Below are 25069 nucleotides of genomic sequence, written 5' to 3' on the forward strand. Positions count from 1 at the left end.
ACATAAATCTGAAAATTAAATGACACAATAACATTAAAAACATCTGTTACCATTAAAGCAAAATATAATACAGTGTAATTCCTCAAGGATACTTTTAAATGTACTGCAAAATGTATACAAAGTCAGTCCGAGATCAGTAAAGAATCAGTTCTGCTTTTGGGGAGTTTTTCCCTTCTCAAAGATAGAGGCTATGTAGAAGACCAAGGTAATTTAGGGCTTGTCTGTAAGCATTCCCTTTAAAAGGCAATGTGTGGTAAAAATAACATGATTAAAAGTAATGAACATATGATGCAAATATTTTGCATTTTCAATTAAAAAAAAAAAAATTAAAAAGGGAACAACAGCAAAACACATCTTTGAAGGGGAATGCTGAAGCCTGCCATTTTGTAGCTATGTTTCTCATTCTTTTCTTTGAAGATTAACAGCACACAGGAAATAAGTGAAATTTATCAAAATACACCACATTTCTGCTAATATATATAAAAAATTCATTTTCTATGTAAATATTACTGAAAATCAACTAAAAAAATTAAAATATACAAGAGTTGTTAAAGGGTTTCCATTAAAATTATTACAAGCATACACAGTACAATAAGCCATAGTTAAGATCTTTGAAAGAAGTGCAATAATATTGAAGTTCACTTATTTAGAATGTACTGCCTGTTTATTACCACTAGCTTGGTGTAATTCCTCTCTCTTCCAGCTCACTGAACCAAAAACTGAAGGAGGATGACGTTGTCACTAGCTTTATTAAAATCCCCATTTACTCTTGTACACATGGGTTGAAAAAGGCAACTTATACCTGTCTCAAACTACCAACTTATACGTAATTAAAAATTAACTGCAATAGTTGAGTATTGCTCCAATGACAGGCTAATCATTAGCCCTAATTAAAAACAGTTACTGGTCTTCTATGGCACTTTTCCCTGGTCCATAACAACCGTGTATTAATTATCACTGCAGATTATGCAGTCTCTACTCAATTACAAAGGAGAAAGAGAAAAATAATGTTTCTGGTAAACAAAATTAATAGAAGCAGAATTGAATATTTTACACAGTAATAAGGAACAAAGGCAGCCTGTGGTAAATCACCATTACATTAATATAGTTAGAAACCCTTTAATGACTCTGAAGTGTCTAGTTCACATTTAATGTTACCTGTAGGAACAGCCCTTTAAGAACTGGTGGGTGGTAAGTACACCCTCCCTTTGCTTTTTCACCTCGCCACAGCAATTCTCCACCACTGTTAAAAGTTCTACAAACTTGCTTTGGTTACCTAGCTCCATGCGTATGGTTTCCTTTGATTGACAAGGCAATGTGAAGGCCAAACAAAACTGAGATGTCTTTCCTAACTCTTTCTGTATCATTCACTTTGTGTGTGTTTAAATAGACAGTACAGACAAAAACCTTAAAAATTGGCCAATTCAGTTTCATTTTTAAAATCTGTAAGATTGAAATGGAGTACTTTTTATAAAGATTGAAGTATCACCATTTGCACAAAACTGGGGATTTCCACAGCAGAGAAAAAGCTCTGGGCACATTTCCACAGTACAGTTGAAAAAATTATGTATTCAAGAAAATCCAACTTAACATAAATCACGTGGCAAATGAATATTCAATTACTCCATTAAGAACAAATCCTGTAGAATATTACACATTTGTTGTTATAGTCTTTCTAAAAAAAACACCATAAGCTTTTATTGCATTTCCTACTGGTAGATGTACACTGCACTAACTAAACACTTCTTTCTTCTTTCCCAATTCCAGATAGTTGTTTCACCTAACCTTTATTCTGTCCAGCCAGCACCCCCTTCCATCTACCCATTCATCTATACAATGTGCACATAGCAGAGCCAAATTTTCCAATTTCCTATCCATATCTACAGAAGTGGTTTCAGCATAACACATTAATATCTGGTGAATAAAAATAAAGGCAATAAACAGCTATAGGACAGACAGCCCTGCCATCTGCCCAGGGGCTACAACCAAGGCTTCACAAAGCCTTGCACAAAATTTAGTAATGTGTATGAATTATCCAAAAATAAACCTACCATCTGTACAAAAAAACAGCACAGGTTTGTTCTTGGAGGAGTGATCCTTAGATTGCTGTAATGCTTAAAAACAAGTTTATTCACCATATGCATTTCCAAAGTGATTTCCTGTATGTTCTATACAGTGGTTTTTTCCCCTTTAACCACAAGTTCAGTATTTCCTATACAAATTTTGATCATAATTCTTTTCAAGTTCCTTTCATGTATAAAAATAGCAAAATACTCCATTTCCCATAAGTCCTTCAATGAATCCTGCTGGATTTCCCCCCTAATACACAGTATTTATGAAGAAACTTCTCGTACAATGATGAGTTCCACTGCGTTCTGAAAAGTCTTTAGCAAAGACACTGCTTGTCCATGATCAATATTGATGAAGCTGTATCCGTTAGCCTAAAAAGAAATATTTAAAATTGAAAATGACAGCCTCACATGCCATGTTGGTGACACATGCCCTGTATCTCATGTTGTTTAAGTTTTAAGGTTTTAAATAACCAAATTTTTTATAAATGCAGATTTGCAGATCATGCCGCTGATGCCAGCTAACACATACCTCTGGGTTAGCCTTGGAAGAATTATGCACCCCAACTTATTATGAATAATCGAAAGAGAAAACTGAACTTTAAACCATTCATATCAGACACCTAATTCATCAGCCTTAATACAGCCACACAACCCCCCCCCAACCAAATCTAGTACAAAAGTTACGTCCCAATTTAAATACCAGCATATTAGAAATGGCATTTGTGATAAAACTGTTAGAAGGCTCAACAAAAATTAATGTGATTGGGAGTTATTTTAGGGTGTGAGAACTGAAATCACCCCCAGCTTTAATTTTCTTATGACTCTACACAATATTGCCATTCTTGGGACAGGTTTGGCTTGGCAAACACAGGCAGGCCTAAGTGGTCTAAAAAAGACAGGGAAAACATGGCTATGGTTCTACTTCTCATTATATACTACTGCAAATTCATGTTCAGTCTGAGTGGCAGAATCTTGCAGAATGATAGATTCATCCAGTTTTTAGACTGTTACTGCTTCCAGCCATTTATCCCACCTTTGTCCCTGAGCTACTGCCCCTTATGTAGTGACAGAGAGAATTGGTTGTGTGCTCTGCACCTTAGCTGTGACATACTGCAGTTGCAGTTCCTTATACCATCACCAAACACTTGCTGTTGCTACCCGCTGTACAGCTTTGTTGTACAGGCAGGCAGGTTTTAAATCTATCTAGGGCTGGATAGGAAGATTTATGTAGACTGTTCAGAGAGCAGAACTGGAAATAACCCTTCCAAATCATCATTTCCACAGAATGTCCTAGCCTTAATCTAATAGGCAAATGCACCTTAACACTTACATGCAATTGTCTAGTCACTGGGTCATGTAGCGTATCTTTATTAGACATGCATAATGTGTAATAGAGAAAAAGCAAAATGTGTCAATGTGATGAAAGATAACTTCATTAAAAATTTCATGTAAATGAAAGTCCATAAGGACAGGTATAAATTATGAAAACAAAAAGTCACCTTCCACACATTTTCCACTCTATAAATACATAATGAATACACTACCAGTATTTTCAAAGGTTTAACATGCTTCTTGTTCCTGTGTGGTTACATCAGTAAGAAAGTTTGGACCTTTCCTGCCCCAATGAGGACAAACAAGCACAGAATGATTTACCATGCTCGAAACCAAAACATATCTTAGTCAGAACAATTTGATCTCAGTTTAGTTTTCTTGTGTGCTTTTTGGCTTCATGTTTCATTCAAAGGACTAGGCTGAGTTTTCAGTTCAGGTGTTCATAGAATGCTGTAGTTTAATTAAGGTATTGGGAGCAGGAGGGTTGTTGGGTTTTTTGGGGGTGTGTGGGGTTTGTCTGGTTTTTGTTTTGATTTGGGTTTGTTTGTTTTCATAAAACTGAAATGCAGTAGAGTTGACACTATAAACACTCGCAAACCAGTAATGTGGTGAACAATTAACTACTTTTAACAAGATCCGCAGATGCTCAAACGTCCTGTTAGCCCAATTAACTAATAAGGTAAGGCTTGTTCATTTCCCTGACTGTGCCCCAAATAGCTTATGAGCTCATTAGACAAGCTCAAACAGATCCATTTCAGAAGATGTCTGAACAGTACCGACTTCATATGGAAAAGAAATGCACAGCTGCAGCAGAGAAGTCACAGCTCCTGAAGGAACCTACTTGGCTTGCCTGCAGCAGATGGGTACATGCTGTGACCAGTCACATATCAGCCAGTTCAGAGGCATCTTCTGCCAGCACTTGCATATGTCCAGTCTGTCAGCTAAAGGAGAGGCTGAAAAGACTGGTGGGAATTACAGGATGGAGGGGGATGCAAAAGCAAGAAGCAGCTATGGAGAGAGGTTGTGAGGGGCTAGTGTTCAAGTAACACATCATTCAGAACAGTGCATGTGAAGGACCACAACTTACATAACTGAATGCCAAAAGGCCTAGTGAAATGCTCACTTTCCACCTTCAATGACAACATTAAGCCTGTTTTTATGTCTTTACACGTGTGGGGAAAAAAATAATAATTGGAAAAAATAATCCAACTAATTGATTAAAGCCTCAGTATGTATCACCTATTCTAATCTTGGATGGAAGAAAATTTAAAGCTTCAAGCTAGAAATAAGAATGCTTCTGGAAAAGATACTAGTAAACTACCTAAAAATTAGGTATTCTGCTCTTAGAAAAGGTGCAAACTACAAGTGAACTTGCATATTGCACAGGCTACTTAATTAGGTGATCACGTACCTGAATTATTTTATCCCCGGGCTGCAACAGCTTAGATGCTGGTCCTTCTGGCTGCACTCTGGTTACAAATATACCCTTGGAAAAAAAAGAGATGGAAAATGTTTTTGACAATTTATTTCATTAATATTACACTAGCATGAAATATGCAATTCAAAGCAGTTTTTCAGTTTTCCATCATAAGTAGAAGAGAATTCAGTATTATTCTACAGGTCTGTTGGTTTTATGTTGTAGGTTAGGAGTTAACTGCTGAACCCTAGGGTGTAAAACCCAACCCAGGTAGGGGTGGCACCAGATCACCTATTGTGTTATTCCCTTCTCTTTCAAGCATATCCTCTGTTTAAGAGGAGGACTACCAAGGAGCTCTCTCTGGCTCTTGCTTTCGCTTTGCTGGCGGGTGGGGAAGTTCTTGTTAGCTAGGAGATGCTTTGCTATGCAGTGGGCCTTAATCCACGTCCATCCAACAAAATGGATTTTGTATATATATTCCTTTTTCCTTAATACCTTGTACTTTTGATAATACTATTTTTGTTAACTTTTGTGCAAGTGTTTTTATTTACTCATTTTACCTTCCCCTGCCTATTTTTTCCCTACAGGGGAACAAGGATGGGGAGTGGGGGTTAATATGCATTCTGTCCGATAGGATTTTTTCCTGGAAGCTCAGACTAGGGCAGCTTTTGTGAATGCTTTTCCTTTCTGATGTTAAGTCCAGGACAACTGCCTTTAAAAGAGCTGAAGGGCAAACTCTGATCATCCTTTGTTTAATTTGGCAGATACATATGTCAAGATTAATTATCAGCCTCAAGAAAGAAAGCTGTAGGATAAATCATGTTCTCTTTTAAGAGGTTTCCTAACTGTAAACTCTGTAATTCACTATGTTAAATGTTTGGATTTATACCTGGAACTGTGATGTCATGTGGCCACTGTGGTCACCTATCACCTTGATTTTCTGTATCACATGTTCCAAATTTTAGAATACATAGAATAAACCAGGTTGGAAGAGACCTTCAAGATCATCGCATCTCTCCTTTAGTCCTGGAGTTCAGTGATTTGGGGAATATGTATACTTCCCCCACCTTTGCTAAATGCTAGAAACCTTATTAAGCAGAATTATTTTAAGACACATTAATATAAAATACTCACATCATCTTCAGGTCTGAATGGATTCCCTCTACCGCCAACACCTCCTGATATACTAAATCCAAGTTCTGGATCCTTGTCAATTCTCACTCGAATCTAAGTAGTTAGAACCAAAATTAGATTAATTGGCTGAAAATCTGCATTCAAAGCTGATGTAATGAAATTATTATTAAACAATGCAGGTGAACCAAATATTTTAAAATAATTAAAAACTAAGCAAACAGCAGCAACCAAAAAAGAACCCCAAACAAACCTCCAAAACAACACACACCAAAAACCACCCCAAAAACCACAAATGCATTTAGCGCATTTTAAGAGACTATCTCTTCAATTTAATTCATGACAAGCTTGCAATAGAACATCATCACGTCCCATTATACCCAAGTTTTACTCCAGTACCACATTATTATAATCACAGTTCACATGGAATTTAAATTCAGAGATATTTTGATATATGTAGATGCGTTTAATGCCCTCGGCAAACATAAGAATGTATGATACTATGAAAGAACCTGTTCTTACTTCTTTTCTACCTCTAGCTGAAATTTGAAAACCAAACCTTGTTCCTACCTTCTCTCTGAGCAGCCAACACTATCTCCCCTTTCTTTTAGAAACTATTTTCTTAGAATAGTTGACTAGAAAATTTATTTTACACAGAAGCAGACATTTTCACTCTAGCACTGAATGAAAATGCAGCTCCTGGCATTTGTTCAAAATCCTGAAACAACAGAGAGTGTCCAAGGGCAGAAAAAAAGGTTGCCACAATGAAAGAGACATTGTATAACAATTTCTTACACACATCTGCCTATCACAAACAAACCAGATAATTATCAGGCATGCATCAGATGCTCACACTTTTTTTATCCTGGATCTTGTTTACGGATGCGCATTTCTACAATTTTAGGGGTTTAAACCATTCTGGATAGCAATGAATAGATGCAAAGTACTCTAAGTTGTTTTCTTACTTTGTATTTTTTCAGTTACCAGATAAACAATGAGTTTGTGATCCATAAATGTGCTTGAGGAATAAATGTCTAACTCAGAAAATACGTGCAAATTCCTGTATGATTTCAGTCATCATCCATAGAGGAATATGATAATATATGAAAACAATGTAACAGTTCACTGCCACTGATAGACACGTGTCATATCATGAAGTTAGACTTTACTCTTACCTCCTGTTTTGCCAGCTCATGGCTTTGTCTGGGAGAACACTGGGACTGGGTATAGGGAGGTTGGTGAGCAACTTTCAACATCAGATAATCAATTAATTGCTCTCTAGATGGGTGTCTTGCTACTGATGATTGAGGAGGGAGATGATGGACTTGGCTGTAGTTTGGCTGAGGTCTCTGAGGCTGGCACATTTGTCCATTTGTCAAAGGTATCTGAATAAAACATAAATACTCCATGTCATACAGTTTCTAAGCATCAATTTTCCAATCCTTCTTTGTGATTTCAGTATTTCTCATACCTCACCACTTATAATTTTAGGAACATTACTAAAACTACTCTTCTAGATCATGTACATTTTCACTCAACTTTCTTCATAGTCACCAGGTCTGACCTACAGTGACAGTTTTAGGCTACACCTTTAAGAACGGGACAGTTACTGGAACACGCTGGCTGAATGTTTTGGTGTGAAAAGGAAAAGAAAGATAATTCTAAACGAATTTCATTGGTAGATTGGTAGAATGCAACTTTAAATTTTAGTTTTAGTTGAGTTTGAGTCTCAGTCAGTCTGTTGTTTTCAGTCTGTCTGAACAGCTGTCATCTCTCTGTGCTGCCAGGTGCTGACCTTCAACTAACAAGACAAGAAACTAATTTTTTTTCTTTCCTTAGCACACACTTTGAACTAACAGAATTTCCTCCTTAATAATTACGTGTCTCTCTCTAACCCTTTTTGGGAAAAAAGGGAGAAGGGGGTCTTGGGGGGACCCTCCTCGCTGGAGGAGGGCAGGTTTTCTGTGTTACGTTCTTTGCTGTATATTTTTGTATATACTGTAAATACTGTGTATTGTGTATATAGTCATTGCATTTCATTTTGCTTGTAAAATATAGCTCTTTTCCATTGTTGCTTCTCCAACTGAGTTAGGCGTGGTTTCTGGAGGCAGGGGGGGAGGGGGAGACCTTCTCTCACCACCACACCTACCAAGAACAAATTTGAAAAACAAGAACTTTGAGTCACAGAACAGAATAGGCAGTCCTTGCTTTTAGCACTTGTTTCACTAAGTCATCTCGATCATTGTTTTCTAGCAGTGCAACTGGCAGTATTGACAATTGATTCATATAATTAGAGTTTGCATATCTATTCCATAAAAATCAGATTTTGTAGTAAGTCCCAGTAGATCACATACAAAAAAAAATCATACATGGCTAGCTGGCAGGAATTGTACACTCTCCAAGCATCTTTAGGTGACCACTTGACATGAAAGCTTTCCAATCTAATTCACATAGAGCTTTGTAATAATATTTCCAATAGATGTTACTCTTTTGTTAACACATCTGCCACTGATTTGATAGGTATAATGACGACAAACAGCAGTCAGTATATAACTGTTAAAGACAGTGCATTAACAGCATGTCCCCTGGAGTGATGCTGGAGATGACAGTGTTTCATACTGAAGACTCAGTTGTTCAGTCCTGCATTAAGATGGACAGGGCAGACTTTTACTTCCTCACCCATACGACTTGTGGTCTTACCCAGCCTTAGCAGTCACTTGTCTGTGTGATTCTCACATTCCAAGAGTGCTACAGGCCTCAGTTACAGATTTTTTTTATTCCTGTCTGCCACTAACATCTCACCAGTCAAAGGATACAATAGATAGTAAAATATTTTCTCAACATCACAAATAATGGAAGTGTGTAAAGTTCAACATTTAAGCATGCAAGTGAATGGACATGTATCAGAATCTATTCTCTTCAGATGAGTTTGTCAAAGTGATTCTGAGAAACAGCAATGTGTGTAATTTTTTAGCTTATTTACAGATCAGATGTATTCAGTTTACGTTATTTTCTACTGCCTTTTCTTAAAGCCTAGAGCATAACAGGGAAACTATTTTTCTGTTGTACAGCCAGGAGGAGTTTACATAGGCAACACGTATCAACAGTTATGCAAATTCCCAATATACAGTGTCTGTTAGAAGCAACTGAAATTAGTGAAAAGAATAAATTCCTGCACTGTAATAATTTACAAAAATCCACTTAGCTTCATGGCAGTAATGCCTGCCTGTATAGATGGTCCTTAGAGATGAATACAGAATGTCTCCTAGATTATCATCACAATTTTATCCCAACAGATTTCGTTTGTTCTTTACAAGCTTTAATGAAGCTATAGATGGCTTTCTTGAAATCATTCGCCATATTCCAATTTCCACTTGCAATTACATCTTTTGCTGCAAATTTCTTCCTTCAAAGTCACTGCTGAAGAAAAAATGAGTACCACCCTCCTTCATATAGTTAACTATTTTGTCTCCCAAAAATAGGATGCTACTTCATTTACACCACCAAATAGCCCCAGTTCCAACAGCTACCCCAAGGCAAGTTTCTACTACCAAAACAAAAATATATCTGTGGCAGTTTTAGGCTATGGCCTTAAAATTTAGCTGCAGATTTTGAGCAGAAAAGTAGAAAAATATAAATAATTCACTAGTGGGTGTAAAAAGGAAAAAGATTATTCTAAACAAATTCATTGGAAAGAATGCCTGCTATAGAAGCAGTTGTACCATAAACATCTTTCACATTTCACTTCCATTCCCATTCCTTTTCTCCTGTGGTCATGGCTGTTCTGCTTCACTCATGGAGATAAATAACCGCTTCTGGATAGCCTTGAGAAAAGGTAAGAACACTAACACTGCTTCTCTAAGCTAACATTCTTTCCTCTCAACTCTAGTTTTCTTCTGTTACAGGGGGGAGAGGATCAGCTTCCCTGCTCTCTGGGAATACCAGAAGGGGTACAGGGGGGTTTCCATGTTATTTTCTAATTGTAAGTATCTGTATAATATCGTAAATACTGTATATTTTGTACATATTCATTGTATGCATTCCATTGTAGATTGTAGTTTTTGCTTGTAAATACAGATTCCATTTGCTTCCAACTGAGTTAGTCGTGCTTAGTTAATGTGAATGGGAAACTTCAACCCACCACATTATCCTTACAAATAATCATAAATATATCCTATTCACAGTCTCATGTAGGTAATTACCTGCACAGCTACTTTCTTCATGCTGTCTGGAGGAACATCTTTGAGACTAAGTGTTGCAGATGAGTAATTCTGTTGTCCTGAAATGAATACTTCATCCTGGCATTGATCTCCTGGAGCAGAAGCCTGGGGATGCTTTAAAAAGAATGTGGCAGTAAATATGAACAGCTTGGTATAGTTGAAACAGAAAAATTCTCCTAAGAAGCTCCAAGTAGAACATTTTAAGAGCTTTATTGCTCTTTGATCAACTAGTACATTGTTGATATTACAAAATCTTACTAGCAGACACATCTGTAAAATACTGATGGATATTTAAAAAAAAAAAAAAGGCACCTACAGAGGTGTCTTTGATCACCTACACCCTGAGAATAAAAATCAACAAATGCTAAGGATTGCCTCCTCAAGGATTCTACGGTTAAAAGGAATCTTTTGTTGCCTTTATCCTGCTCACTATGGCTAACATAAATAACATCATTCAGGATGATCAGAGTTAGAAAGTAAATTTCCTCACATTTTCTTACACATTTCCTCACACTTCAATGCCTACAGTATCTTACAGTACAGTTTACATCATCTGAATTTGCTCAGGAGACGAAAAAGCATAACAAGATTTTGTTCAAATGTTTATCAACCTAGGTTAAATTCAAGATTTTCACATATACATAATAAAAACAGACAGTTTTGCATATGTTCAACCATCTATAAAATCCAACTCAAAAACTCAAATTTGTGGCATTCAATTGAAAAAAGCCTTACAATAAATTTAAGACCTACAAAGTGAAGCCAAAGAATTTGATTTAATGCCTATTAAAATATTCCAGAATATAAATTATATTCTTGTTATTAAAAGCACTGTCCTTATGTAAATGGATAACTATAAATTTAAGGACACTTCACATAGTTTATTTTTTCCCCCTCTATATATTGGAATAGTGTCCTGCAGGTACTCACTCGAACAACGTGCACACCAGAACCTCTTCCGTCTGCAACACTCAAGGCAACACTACCCTGGCTGCCATGCAGATCCCTAGAGCTGCCATAGTGAAAGCTGCTAACTGCAGCGTAATTGGAATTAAAGGACCTAGACAGCATGCTCTGAATAAAGAGGGGACAGATTTAACACAGAGATTAGTCCAGCATGCATAAACCACAAGACACGTTATACATAGACTAATACAAACATATTCCATTGTCATGCAAGATAAAAACCATGCAAGAACAGTGCCACTGTGATGTATCAAACACAACTCAGTGACTTCTATTCACCTTTATTTACTGTAAATCAGCATGCAATCAGCAGTTAGCATGCAGAATTACATGTAAATAAAGTAGTTCAAATGTTCATGTGCCTGGAAAGACAAAGGTGCACATCTTATCAGAATTTCCAGGTTTCATTAAATTTGCAAGATACCAAAAACATTGTAGGAAGAGAAGCTGTCAGTCAAGATAAACACCTGTACAAAACCATCTAATTACCAGTTATTATTTTGTATTTCACACCCCAGCTCTTCCTCCCCCCACAACTGGTGCAGTACAAACAAAAATGTACAGAGAGATTTGATTTTTTGACCAGATTTTCTTGCTATTGCAATGCTGTCAACACCTGCAATGCAAATAACACTTTGGAACATGAATGAGCCTCCTTTAAAGAAAGGGGCTTGAATTATTCTACTCTACTCTATTGTACTCTACTCTACTCTATTCTATTCTACTCTACTCTATTCTATTCTAATTAAACCACTATGCCACTACAAGCAATCAGGAAACATGAGCTTTGGTTTTGAGCTTCATCACCTTGCGCACCTGACCTCTGCGATATTTGCAAGTAAAGAACAGAATAAAGAATACAGAAAGAAAACAGTAGACATTACAGTCCTGCCACCATAGGCTTTTGTAGTTGTAACACCAAAACAAAATGCAAAGTCTGCATAAAAGAAGGAAAATCTTCTATGTGCTACCTGACAAATGAAATAAGCCTGTCTTCAAAAACAAAGACCCATGCAGAAACATGATCATAGTAAAAGATAAACCACAAAGATCACAATCCAGCAAATGATTATTTTTTTTTGGTGGATTTGTTTTGGTTTAGTTTGTTTGTTTTGTGTCTTGTTATATTGGTTGTTTTTCAGTTGGTTGGGTTTTGTTTATATTCCAGTATCTAATTTTTCCAATTAACAAAATCCAACAAAAAGTTCAAAATACCTAAGATACTGCAACAACTCTTAATATATTTTGGTGCTTTTCTGCTGACTACAAAAAGCAATTTGATTTTGAAAATAAGTCACTAGTCCTCAAGCAGACATTTGCTCTTTCACACTAATTCTGTCTTACGAAATTAAAACTAGTTTAATAATCCATGTCATATCCCCCTGCATATTCATACCCCCTAGATGCTCTGGTAGCAGCCATTGGAACTCCCTGGGAAAATAGTATTTACTGACAATACTTAGCTTTTCTTGGCCAAGGTTCTAGGATAATCTGTCAACTCAATGGCATAGTGAGCTTTCTTCATGCTCTTATTCTACACCTACAGTGTTTTCTAGTCAATGGCTTTTTAAAGCTTCCACTTGGCTTCCACTCTCCACTTCCAGAGGCTTTTCCAATCTTGTGAGGGAAATCTCACTGTACTCAGCATTCAAGTCCATCTTTACTAGTAAACATTCAGTAGTGCTCATCTGAGTTTCAATCCAAGCTCCCAGATGAAACTGCCAAACCCAACATTTCCTTTAGCTTCTTAGTGCCTTAAAACACCATCTTACAACTATTCTTGAAATAACCTCTATCATTAGGCAGGTAGCCTTCTCCTACTTGTACAGGCAACTCCCTGAAGTCTCCTTACAGGGGGCTCCTCTCTCAGAGGCTCCTCTATCTCTCCCTCTTCTGTAAGTAGCAAGGCAGATAAAAATAGAAGGAGTATGTGGTGAGAATAGGGGGTTGTCTTCTGAAAGTGTCTCTAGCAGACCATCTTACTATGAACATCCCTAGATCCAATATGAACACTTACTATGAACATCCTAGATTCACTCTTCTCCTGGGACTCAAAGAGATGGTCAGTAAGTAGTGACAGTTTAAATCGAGATTTGTACTTGCAATCTATAAGACAGATCTTCAATAGGAGGCAAAACTTTCTTAAAATTTGTAGAGTTACAAACTTGTCCATCAGGAATTAAGATTTCAATTAACTCAGTTCAGTGAGAATAGAATAGAATTAACCAGGTTGGAAAAGAACTTTGAGATCATCAAGTCCAACCCATCACCCAGCACCATCTAATCAAATAAATCATGGCCCCATCCAATCTCTTCCTAAACACCTCCAGTGATGGTGACTCCACCACCTCCCTGGGCAGCACATTCCAATGGCCAATCACTCTTTCTGTGAAGAACTTCTTCCTAACATACAGCCTAAACCTCCCCTGGTGCAACTTGAGACTGTGTCCTCTTGTTCTGGTGCTGGTTGCCTGGGAGAAGAGACCAAGCCCCACCTGGCTACAACCTCCCTTCAGGTAGCTGTAGACACCAATAAGGTCTCCTCTCAGCCTCCTCTTCTCCAGGCTAAGCAACCCCAGCTCCCTCAGCCTCTCCTCATAGGGCTTGTGCTCCAGACCCCTCACCAGCTTTGCTGCCCTTCTCTGGACACATTCCAGCAACTCAACATCTTTCCTAAACTGAGGGGCCCAGAACTGGACACAGTACTCAAGGTGTGGCCTAGCATCAAGATGATTGTATAGCGATGGTTCCCAAAATCTACTTTCTCACTAATGTCTTTTTCATAAGTAGAAAAAATGATTGTGCAATTGATATAGGTAAGACATAAGTTCTGCGAGCATCATTGAACTCCTCAACACTGGGCACAGCATCTCTATACTGTACTGTTGGTTCCTTCCAATTTCAACAGTACAGAACAAATACTCTTTAAAATTACGTGGAGTTGTAAGAAACTTTTAGTTTAAGACAAGAAGAGATTCCTAATGCCAAATCTGTATGTATTTTTCATTTACCTAATTTTATCTGGGAAGTGAGAAACTGTCATCTAGTGTGTGAACAATATTCCTCTTAATTTTGCTTCTCTATGAAGGTTTTATATTTCCTAGTGATATTTCTTAAGATTGCTGCACCAGAGAAGATACTTTCAGAGTCTGGATATTCCAATGCCCCCTGACTTTTATTTCAATTTAATAAAAAATAAATTTGAAACAAATGTATGGTCTGAAGTTCAGATTAAATGCAACTGTTAATTGCAAGTATCAAGTCCAATCTCTACGTAATTTACTACAGGCTCTTAGGGCAAAACAGCCTGCAGAATGATAATTCAAGTAGTTACGGCTTGAGAAATGTCAATTTTGTTACTCTAAACCGATACACACTAACCAATGCACATGCCGTATTCCACTGTATTTTTGCAGAAGCTAAATTTACTAGAAATCAGTTATTCAACAGAGAACACTGCTCATGGGAGGTGCAACCCACTGCCTGCTCACTTCTTTACATTGCAGCTAATGTTTATTATCTAAGCTGGACAAACAGTTTAGCTTAAGCTTTATAAGCTTGGAATGATAACGAAATAAAAGTGAATGTGTATAGGATGAACCTGCCTCTGCCTCAGTAACACAACAGCTGGGAAATTCTACTTGGTTTTCAAAGCCCTCCCCATTTCAGTTCAGTTTGTGGGCAGAGAAATTGATGGCTTGGTGATTATTGTGAGAAATCCTGCATCATTTAGATTCTTTGATCTCTGGCTGTTGACACCTAAAAAAAGGTTAACTGTAGATTTAAAAAGCTGTAACCAATTAACTTCTATTCACCTTTATCAACTCAGAGCTTCACAATAGATACTGATTTTCAGTGAAGCTCCTGTTGCTTAGAATTCTGCATTATTCATGATCATAGATGCAGTCATCACCAATGTCATTGTAAATCTCTCCTTCCTTCCTGATTAAATTTCTTCTCAAAACATACAAAGCATCTAGCAAATAAAGGACATATACAAAGTAAAAATTTTTTTTTAAAAAAAATCAGCCTATAGATCAGGATTTGTATTCAAAATCAGCCTTTAATGGAATCAGTTTAGATGCAGCCAGCTAGTAGCATTATTTTTATTTTATTTACATTCTTTCTTTCTAAGAGTCAGAACATTTCCTATTTTGCACCTTACAAGAAGAAAATGTCAGAGTTCAAAAGGGTGTCTTTTGGGAATTGAAGTGCCTTAACAGATCTGCTTAGGTAAGTGGAATTTATCTAGGGCAATTTCTATTGGATACTACTGTTGTAATTTGAAGGCATGATGTAGTCTGTCATCTGCCACAACAATCTATGAAATTTTGGTATGGAACAGGAATTAATAAAATTCAAGTACATGCAGAGAACAAAGCTCTACATCCCACAGCACCATGAGTACTGTGTCCATTTCTGGGCCCCCCAGTTTAAGAAGGACATTGAGACACTTGAACGTGTCCAGAGAAGGGCAACAAGGCTGGTGAGAGGCCTTGAGCACAAGCCCTATGAGGAGAGGCTGAGGGAGCTGGGATTGTTTAGCCTGGAGAGGAGGAGGCTCAGGGGAGACCTCATTGCTGTCTACAACAACCTGAAGGGGGGTTGTAGCCAGGAGGGAGTTGGTCTTTCCTCTCAGGCAACCAGTACCAGAACAAGAGGACACAGTCTCAAGCTGCACCACGAGAAGTTTAGGCTCAAGCTGAGGAGAAAGTTCTTCACTGAGAGAGTCGCCATTGGAATGTGCTGCCCAGGGAGGTGGTGGAGTCACCGTCCCTGGAGGTGTTCAAGAGGGGATTGGATGTGGCACTTGGTGCCATGGTCTAGTTATGAGGTCTGTGGTGACAGGTTGGACTTGATGATCTTTGAGTTCTCTTCCAACCTTGGTGATACTGTGATACGGAAATAGCTGTAACTGGTAAGCTGTATTAGCCTATTTATTTATTCATTTATTAGCAGTTGGAATTAATTTCCAGCTAAAGGTGGATAGAAGTTATTCTTTGAAGCTGTATTATATGTCTAGAAATCCCCTCCCTTTTCATTCCCACTTTGATTATCTCAGGCTTTTTTAGTAAAAAATTTGCTGGTGGTATTCTGGAACACTTGAATTGCCTAAATAAATGTTTCAAGCCTTTTGAAGTAAATACACAAAACCAACAACAACAAAGCACAACAAAACCAAACAAGCTGTCATTTAAATTTGATAGAATTCTGTGAATATTCTAGGAAGATACCAGTTTATCCAAAGAATAATTTATTGAACATTACTGAATTATTCTTAAGCCACAGAGCAGGGTGGGGCAGGCAGCATGAATTTAGGTCTCTAATTCTAGATTGCTGGGAGAAAACAACAGCTTTTCTATTGAACATATGGAAAAATTCCACTATCATAAAATATTTACAAAGTCAAAACTTTGTTGTTTACATTCCAAATGCACAATAATTTCATTACTTTTAAAGTATGATGTATTGATGTCTAAGCTCTACAAAGCACCATTATAACATTGATGGTTCAGTAGTCCATTCAAAATGGGAGAAAAAAACAGAGAAATAAAATTTTACAACTAACAGTTGCTGAGGGGATTGCATTCCTGTAATTTCCCAGTGTCAAAATACTCTTCAGGCTATGTTCTTACACTGACTTCAGCAATTAATTTTGTGTGTGCACAGAACCACTGCAGTCACTTTCCTTCATATACTGAAGCAAGCTTAATTTGGAGAAAGTCTGAGGCCATATCAATAAAAATGTTTCTGCATTTGAGGTATGTAGTGTGAAAAAATAACTCAAGAATGACTTGCAAGCTTTGATTAAAACTGCAATTCTGTACCATTACTGAAACACTTGTACTTTTGTTCTGAAACACTTGTACTTTTTTAATACACTGCTAACTTTGAGAATAAAACCACCAGTTTCCAATTTCTAATTGGAAAGCAGGAATCAAACATTATGACCTCTTCCCTGAAAGCTCTGCCATTTTAGATAAATAGTAGATAAAGTAAATTAAAAAATAAAGTACTTGATTCCTGGTGAAACTATAATTGAAAGCAAACACACACCTGACGAACTCTCCAAGAGAAAAAAATATATATGTAAGAAAGGGCAGACTGAGGTCCAGCAACTATTTCTGCCTATGCAGCACATAGAAATGTAACAGATACTTGCAGATAACTGTTGCAGATTATTATTGCAACTTATGGATGAGAAATTCCTCTACCACACAATGAAACTATTCTGATGCTAATGTTTTTCACACACACTATTTCCAGGTTAAATTAAAAAAACCCCAAACTTTCAACAAAACTTCTACAGAAGACTACTGCAACACACCAGGTAGTAGAACTGGCAAGTCACACTCAAAAATATGCTGAAAAATATTGCTGTTCTTGGAAAGCCACCTGTGTACTAAATGGAAGGAGACTGGCCATGGGGTAGAATTGATCATGTGCTTCCCAAAAGCTTACATATACAGCCACTAGAGAGCAGCTTGATATTTCACAGAATCACAGAATGTTAGGGGTTGGAAGGGACCTTCAAAGATCATCTAGTTCAACCTCTCTGCCAGAGCAGGATCACCCATACCAGGTCACACAGGAACACATCTAGGTGGGATTCAAGTATCTCCAGAGATGGTGACTCCACAACCCCCGTGGGCAGCCTGTTCCAGTGTTCCATCCACCTCACAGCGAAAATTTTTTTTCCTCATGTTCACATGGAACTCCTGTGCCTCAACTTCCACCCTCTGCTCCTTGTCCTGTTACTGGGCATTGCCGAGAAGAGCCTGGCTCCATCCTCTTGGCACTCACCCTTTACATATTTATTAACATTAATGAGGTCACACTTTAGTCTCCTCCAAACTACAGAGTCCCAGGTCCTTCAGGTTCTCCTCATAAGGAAGGTGTTCCACTCCCTTAATCATTTTTGTGACTCTGCACTGCACTCTTTCAAGCAGCTCCCTGAGGGCCTTCTTGAACTGAGGGGCCCAGAACTGAACACAATGTTCCAGATGCAGCCTCACCAGGGCAGAATAGAGGGGGAGGAGAACCTCTCTTGACCTACTCACCACACCCCTTCTAATACACTCCAGAATGGCACTGGCCCTCTTAGCCACAAGGGCACATTACTGCCTCATGGCCAACCTTCCATCCACTAGGAATCCAGAATAAAACATACTTTGCATCAGGTAAGCAAATTGTTTCTCCTGAATATATACAAAATTTCTGTTCACAAATGGCTTCATGAACTTTCCTTGCCTTCCTTCAACCAGATGGGTAAACCCTTATAGCTTGTCAAATTGATTATAAATGCTGTTCACTTGTCCTGAATCCATTGTTATGCATTTTTGCTAGACTGAAAGCTATTCTGTATCTCCCCCCACGCAAATTAAACTCTTAAAAGTTGTTGGGATTTTTTTGCTAATTATATCAGTTAGAACAGGTTAGTAAACGTGAATTAGCAACTTCAGTTTGTCCAACGCGGACATTGTCCACCCTCCTCCTTCCCTCTCTCCCTGTAGTTATTAAATTTTATAAACCCAAAATAAACAAGTACTTGAGGAGTTTAGGAAAAAAAAAAAAGAAAAAAAAAAGCCACAGGAAAACTAACCTCATAAAACCCATTACACCCTCTTTCTTAGTAAGCACAGGGTGTTTATAATAAACAAGATTCATTTCAGTAACAGACTCAGAAGAGTCATAGCAGAAGTAATACTGTTAAGTATTCATCATAATTTTGTATACCTGTTTGTCACTTCTGTGCTTATGTTTTAAAAATAGAAACACCATTTTAAATCTGTGAAAGCTTTGTCAAAACAATAAATTTTCCTTAAACAAGCTCTGTAATTTAACTTGTTCCTTGAATGAGTTCTGCCATTAACTGAAATTATTTTCTGATTTCACAATATTTCTGATGTCTGGTTTATAGATTAAGTCCCCCCCTGTCCAGTCTAGCTAATTTTTAATTAAAGAGAAATACTGAAACCATTATTCTAAAAGAACAAAGGAATATTCAGTAAATTCCTATGATTTCCACATTATCATATTTGCCAGCTGCCATAGAGGATCACATCTACATTTTCCACAGTAGAGCTTTTTCCTTTTAATGTTGGTCATAAATTACAATTTTATGCACATTCACTTTTAAGCCCATAGTAAGTTTTGGACTGCTCAGTAAAAGCAATTTTTAAATGCTTCGAGGCTAGAACAAAAAGAAGCACACACATAAAACATGTGTCTAAGACCTGTTAAATTGAAGTAGAGCTAAGATATGGCAGCAACTCCATATCCCTCTAGAAGGAAAAAAAAATAAAGTAAGGTTTACCTATAGAGGATAAGAGAAAATACGGAAAGATATAAAGGGAATCAGGTCAGGCAATTAATTTCACTTCAGTGCAGTACTGCAACAGTACCTGAACAGACAACACCGGTGTATTAAACATCCTTCCTTGCATGTCAAATGTGGATGACACAAGAATGGGATATGAACAAACTGCATTAGCAATGCACTGATGTTTCATTTCCCTTTGCATTCAGAGATTGCTGGGGATTTTGCTTCTTTGTCATCTCATGTAAGGTTTGACACATGCATACAGCAGAATGGAAGACCAGAGAATGCACCTTTTATCAGGGTTGGAACATGGTAAGGATTGTGACCTCTCTGTGAGACAAAAGGTCCCCGTGCTACAGCACAGTACTGTGAAAGCCTTAAAATATTTTATGTTGTGACTCAAGCTGGATCAGAAGAACAAGTGCAGCTGTTGTGCAGACTTCCTGACAAAAAACCAAAACCCATCCCTTTCTATCACTAGAAGTTATGCAACATAGAACAAAACCAAACCAATCTCTTCAAATGCTTGGATTTCTAAAGAAAAACAGTTAAAAGTAACTTTCCCAACCATTTCCAAATTAATTTCTTTAGCTATCCCAGATACTGCACTATTTAGCATAATAATCACAAGCGAAACTATATTCTTTCAGGAGAAATTAAGAGAGAAAAATCTATCTAGCTGGCATAATCAAGGTGCACTCTGACTGCTTTACACACTTCCCCTCCAAGGAAACACTATCAGGCTAATGACATTGTACTCATTATTTAGTAATGCTATTTTGAATCGGTTTAGCTGGACATAGCTAGAGACTTCCAGTCTCTACTCAAATTGTTTGAAGATATATAATTGTTCAGCTCTACATATCAGCTCAAATTCCTGATGGCATTTACAGTACATAAAGAATCTTGTTCATCATCTCTAATTCTATCAAAAGCTCCTGTGATTTCCTGAAATGAACAAGATTTTTAAGTGTTCTCATCTCAGAGCAATAAATATTCATTCACTGATCTGTCAGCTACCCAGCTTCAAAAGACAATTGGCTTAGAGGCAAATAGATGATAATTATAGCTTTTGAATTCTTCAGCAACTGAAGCTGTAGACCTCCAAATAGATTTTACTCATTTTATTTTCCTCATTCTTAAAGCAAAGTAGTAGGGGATAAAAAGGCAGAACAGAAAGATAAAGAACTATAAGGGAATATTTTAGTATACTATGAATACAATGCTGTGATAAAAATTACCTGGCCTGAAAAAGCTGTCCTTACAATTCAGCAAGTCAATATGATATATTTCATGTACTCTAAAGTAACTGGACTAAGCTGGCAAGTACGATGTAAAATCAATAGGGAGAAAAGTTCGTTTATATTCTACTATGTGACTTCCTCAGTTATTCACCACAAATGTGTTTATCAGAAGTACATTTTCATGGAGTATTCAACTTATTCCATATCCAGAAAACAGGAAGGCAGAAAAGTTTAAAAATTATTATTTTTACCTTTTCTAGTTTTTTTGCCTCAATATGTCGCAGCACCTGTTCCCTCCAGTCATGAGGGACTTTACTTTTTCCTGGAGGGTCTAATAGAGAGTGTTCAGAGTTAACCCTTGGGTTTGATCTCTTTGAAGGGCTAGTCCATGAGTAATTGAAGTCACTAACTGACATAGTTCTTTCTGGTATTTCATTCACTGATGGTCGAGCACTCTGTGGTCGAGGCACATTTGGACCATCCATGCTGTACGTCCTGGCAGAAAGAGGTCTCTGTTGCCCAGACATTACTGGTGGGGCTCTTCCCATTGAATGCAAATCTCTGTACGTTAAATAATCCCCTTCAGGAACCTGGGTCCGTCTTGAAGGTCCAGTATCCCCAACATTTACAGAAGCTGAAGAAGATACACTACTCTGCCTTTGAAGAGTGTGTCTGGTTGCTCCTGGGAGCAGTCTGTCATTTGGTGGAACAGCCCACATGTCTGCATGTCTCCCAGCCATCCGTTGATGAGTGTTATATACAGAACTGGCTCGGACATTGTTGTGATTGGAGAAATTCATATTGGCAGAATGCTTTACATAGTTGGAGGCTTCTGTACTGTCAGACCTAAACAGACATGAAGGAGGTAAACTCCCTTGTTCTGCTTGCATGTTTTGTTTCTGGGGCCACAAGGTGTCTTTTCCTGTTGCACTGCTGCTGTACTGAATATTGTACTGGGGAGTGCAGAACATCTGTGCACCACTCATCGCTGATCCCCTCACTATGTTAACACCTTCAGGATTGTGATTTGAGTCAAACTTCAACAGAGTTTTCACAGAAGCTCCTAAATCAGATGATGATGACGACGACCCAGGAAAAACCTGCAAAGGCTGATCATACAGAAGAGTAGCAGATTTACTTCGGACTATGTTTTTTCCATCTGCGTTATCAGGTGCTGATTTTAGCCCCGAGTTTGACTGTTGAGATACATTCTCATTGACAATGTCATAGATTTTCAGACCACCAGTATCCATACTGGTGATGCTGTGAGATTTCATCACAGGACCACTTCTCTGTGGTGACAAATCTTCAGTGCTCCTCGAGGCAGACAGCTCAGCAGAATCACTATCACCTGCAGTGCTTCTCATCAATTTGTCTTTATTAGGAGACTGTTCTGTTTCCTCAGGATGTCCATTTACTTTATTTATTGGATATTTATTTCCATTTTCTAAGTGCTCACTTTTTTCTTTTGTGCTGTTATTCAACAAGCCCTTTACTGAAACTATTTCCTGTGTTTGTAACCTTTCTACAGGAACTGGCGCTGCCTCTTCACTAACCACTTTATTGATATTCATGTTTATTTGGTCTAATTTGTGAGACTCCTCTGCAGGAGTGCTTAGATCAACACCTTTTCCTATCAGGCCAAATCTTTCTTCAATGGTCAATTCATATTCCGGCACATTTGTAACCTTCTCTTGCGTACTTATTTTTTCTTCCACTGTAACACTCGATTCACCTCCATTTTGCAAAAGATGATTCAAATTTTCATCTTCTCGCCTGGAAGAAAAGGTGGCTCTTAAAAGAACTTCCAAAAGGAACCAACATTACTTTAAGAATTATTTCTGAACAAAAAAAAATATTAACATTTAACATAGCCATACTGTGCACACACAGGAAGACAAAAACTGAAATAAAACCAGATTCATAGCCTGCTGTCTTAGAGAAATGTATTATACAGAGGCCATGCTTGGGTCAATGTGATATTAGAAGTTTGTTTAAACTGAATAGGAATTATTAAAGACACTTTAAAAGTATCAAAAAAGTTCAAAGTGACAATAACTCAATTTTTTTACCAAATACTTGTAAGTTCCATGACAATTTGGGGGAAAATTCTTATTGGCAATTTTTTTTTTTTTTAAATAGCACCTTCTAACAAGAAGTTTAAGCACAGTAGCAATCTGTAAGTCCATTCTTTTTGTATCTAAAAGTATTTATAAGTTATGTTAGTAATCAAACTAATTTTCAGAATCGTGTAAACAAAACCAGAGAGCTTTTAAAATGGTATGCTGAAGTATTCTGCAGTGTTATTAAAACAGAAGTGATGTCTCAAATACTAAAATTAATTAGCCTTTGAATTTTATTGTCCTCTTTTAAAAAGAAAACTATTCATTCTTTTAGCCTTATTTAAAACTATTAAATTATTTTAAATATTCAAATTATTTCATGAAGTATAAATTAAAGGAGTGAACAGATGATATGCAAGATTAAGTAACATTTTTTAAAGTATAGTTGCCCAGCGGTATATAGTATCATACAAACCTTATCCTGGATAAAACAGCAGCATGTGTTTCTTTGTCTGGAGAACAGAGAGAAATATCTTGGCTACTCTCAGTATTTAAGGAAACAGAATCTGACATTCGAGAAGGAGAGGAACAGTTGCTGTTATTTTGATTGCTGTTGTGGGTAGCTTCATCTGATAAGGAATCAGCATCTTTTGAATTATCTGAAATAAAAAATTCCAAATTAGTGACATACATCTTTTTCATAACCAGGTAATGTATGAACTTTATGGTATTTCAGAATTGTCTCCTGTTCTTCAATTATTCTTGCTACTGGAATTGAAGATGTAGACTAATGGCTTTGCAAACTTCATTTAAACTTAGGAAAGACTGTTGGCAGCAGTTCCTATTTTTCAAATATTTGGCTCAAAGTAAACAGCCTCCACCTGTTAATGCAATTTAACTTGCTTCTTTATGCCAAGTTTCCTTGGCATAAGCTAGTGCTATGTTATGTAGTATTTCCCCAAAGTATCTATTAAATCATCTTTCTGGTTTTGCAATGATTTCAAAGATTTTAATAATGTGAGTCTACTACCCCCTATGAAAATGAAGCACGCTGAATCACATGCTGGATTTGTAAGTGTACACAGTTCCTGATTTTAAAGGTTATGTCGCTGTCAAATAGCTATTTATTAGACCAAGCACTCGGGAAAGATCCAGATCACTGGGTAAGTTCTGTGTAGTTTCATAAATGTTAGAAAGTCAGGAAAGAAAAATGTTCTTCTTCAGTTGGAAACCAATTCATTGGGACATTTACGGGAGTATTTTCAGAGTAATTCACACCAGTTGACATTGAGTTTTGCACAGCATCTGCATGCTTACATACTACATCCACATAAAAACAATTTTCCTGTATGGCTTCAAGCCAGCCCCGATTTTGATACATGTGTACAAACAAATACATTTAAATTTTTGCTTCAAGATACAGTTACAGGTGTCAAAACCAGAAATTTGGTGAAACTAATGTCTCTTTCTAAGAACACAGAAGAAGTTTTGCCTTAGGATTTTAGACAGGCATTAAATTAAAAAAAAAAAAAGCATTCATAAACATCAATCATTTCACCTGCATGTGATCCTCATGAGACTTCCAGCTAGCTCTATATGGTTTTCCCTCATTCCTACTAAACCTCACCCTTTTACATATAATGGTCAGAAAAGACCTAGAAAGTATTGGACTAGTACATCATTTAAAACAAAACATAATCTGCTCTCCAAATTTTAAATTGTTTTCTCTGAGTCATTCCTTACTCTTAAGGAACTGGTTTCAGAGAATGTAAAATTCATGTAACAAAAAACAACGTTCTAAAGCTTCCTGTTAGAGAAAAGAAGAAACATAAAAGAGTAAAGTGGCTCTGGAACAGGTTGCCCAGAGAGGTGGTTGAGGCCCCACCCCTAGAGGTATTTAAGGTGAGGCTCAATGGAGCTGTGGATGACCTGATTTAGTGGAGGATGTCCCTGCTCACTGCAGGGGGGTTGGACTAGATAACCTTTAGAGGTTCCTTCCAACCCATGTGGATTCTATGATTCCATGACTCTGGAGAGAGTTGCCACAACAGAAGATTATTCTTAATCCTCAGAAAGAGAGGAGAGCCACTCTGTGAAATCTGAGCAAGTGACATTGCTGTCCGTATCAGCAATAGTCCCAAAATATCGGAGGAAATGATGCAATATGGAGTATTTCTAAGGGAAATGCAATCCCTTTCTTAAGCATATCAAGAGTGTAGTCAAGCTAGCAGTCCTCAAAACATGTATCTCCCTTCCCCCTCTGCTTTTAAATTAGGAAAGTAAGGATGCTGACACAACTTT

General features: G+C 37.3%; 1 protein-coding gene across 1 annotated transcript in view; it reads right to left on the reverse strand.

The window, feature by feature from the left end:
• Positions 1-322: 322 nt before the first annotated feature.
• The window catches only part of ERBIN (erbb2 interacting protein), a 137676-nt gene continuing 112929 nt past the window's right edge, over positions 323-25069 (reverse strand). Inside the window, exons 21-28 of the mRNA XM_054177740.1 lie at positions 23244-23427; positions 20957-22481; positions 11103-11246; positions 10155-10286; positions 7128-7337; positions 5956-6048; positions 4816-4890; positions 323-2441 (exon numbers count right to left, since the gene is read on the reverse strand). Coding sequence (XP_054033715.1) covers positions 2334-2441; positions 4816-4890; positions 5956-6048; positions 7128-7337; positions 10155-10286; positions 11103-11246; positions 20957-22481; positions 23244-23427 — 2471 coding nt within the window. The 3' untranslated portion in view covers positions 323-2333. The remainder of the gene's footprint in view (positions 2442-4815; positions 4891-5955; positions 6049-7127; positions 7338-10154; positions 10287-11102; positions 11247-20956; positions 22482-23243; positions 23428-25069) is intronic.

Source organism: Dryobates pubescens, chromosome Z, assembly GCF_014839835.1.
Source record: "Dryobates pubescens isolate bDryPub1 chromosome Z, bDryPub1.pri, whole genome shotgun sequence".
Lineage (NCBI taxonomy): Eukaryota > Metazoa > Chordata > Aves > Piciformes > Picidae > Dryobates > Dryobates pubescens.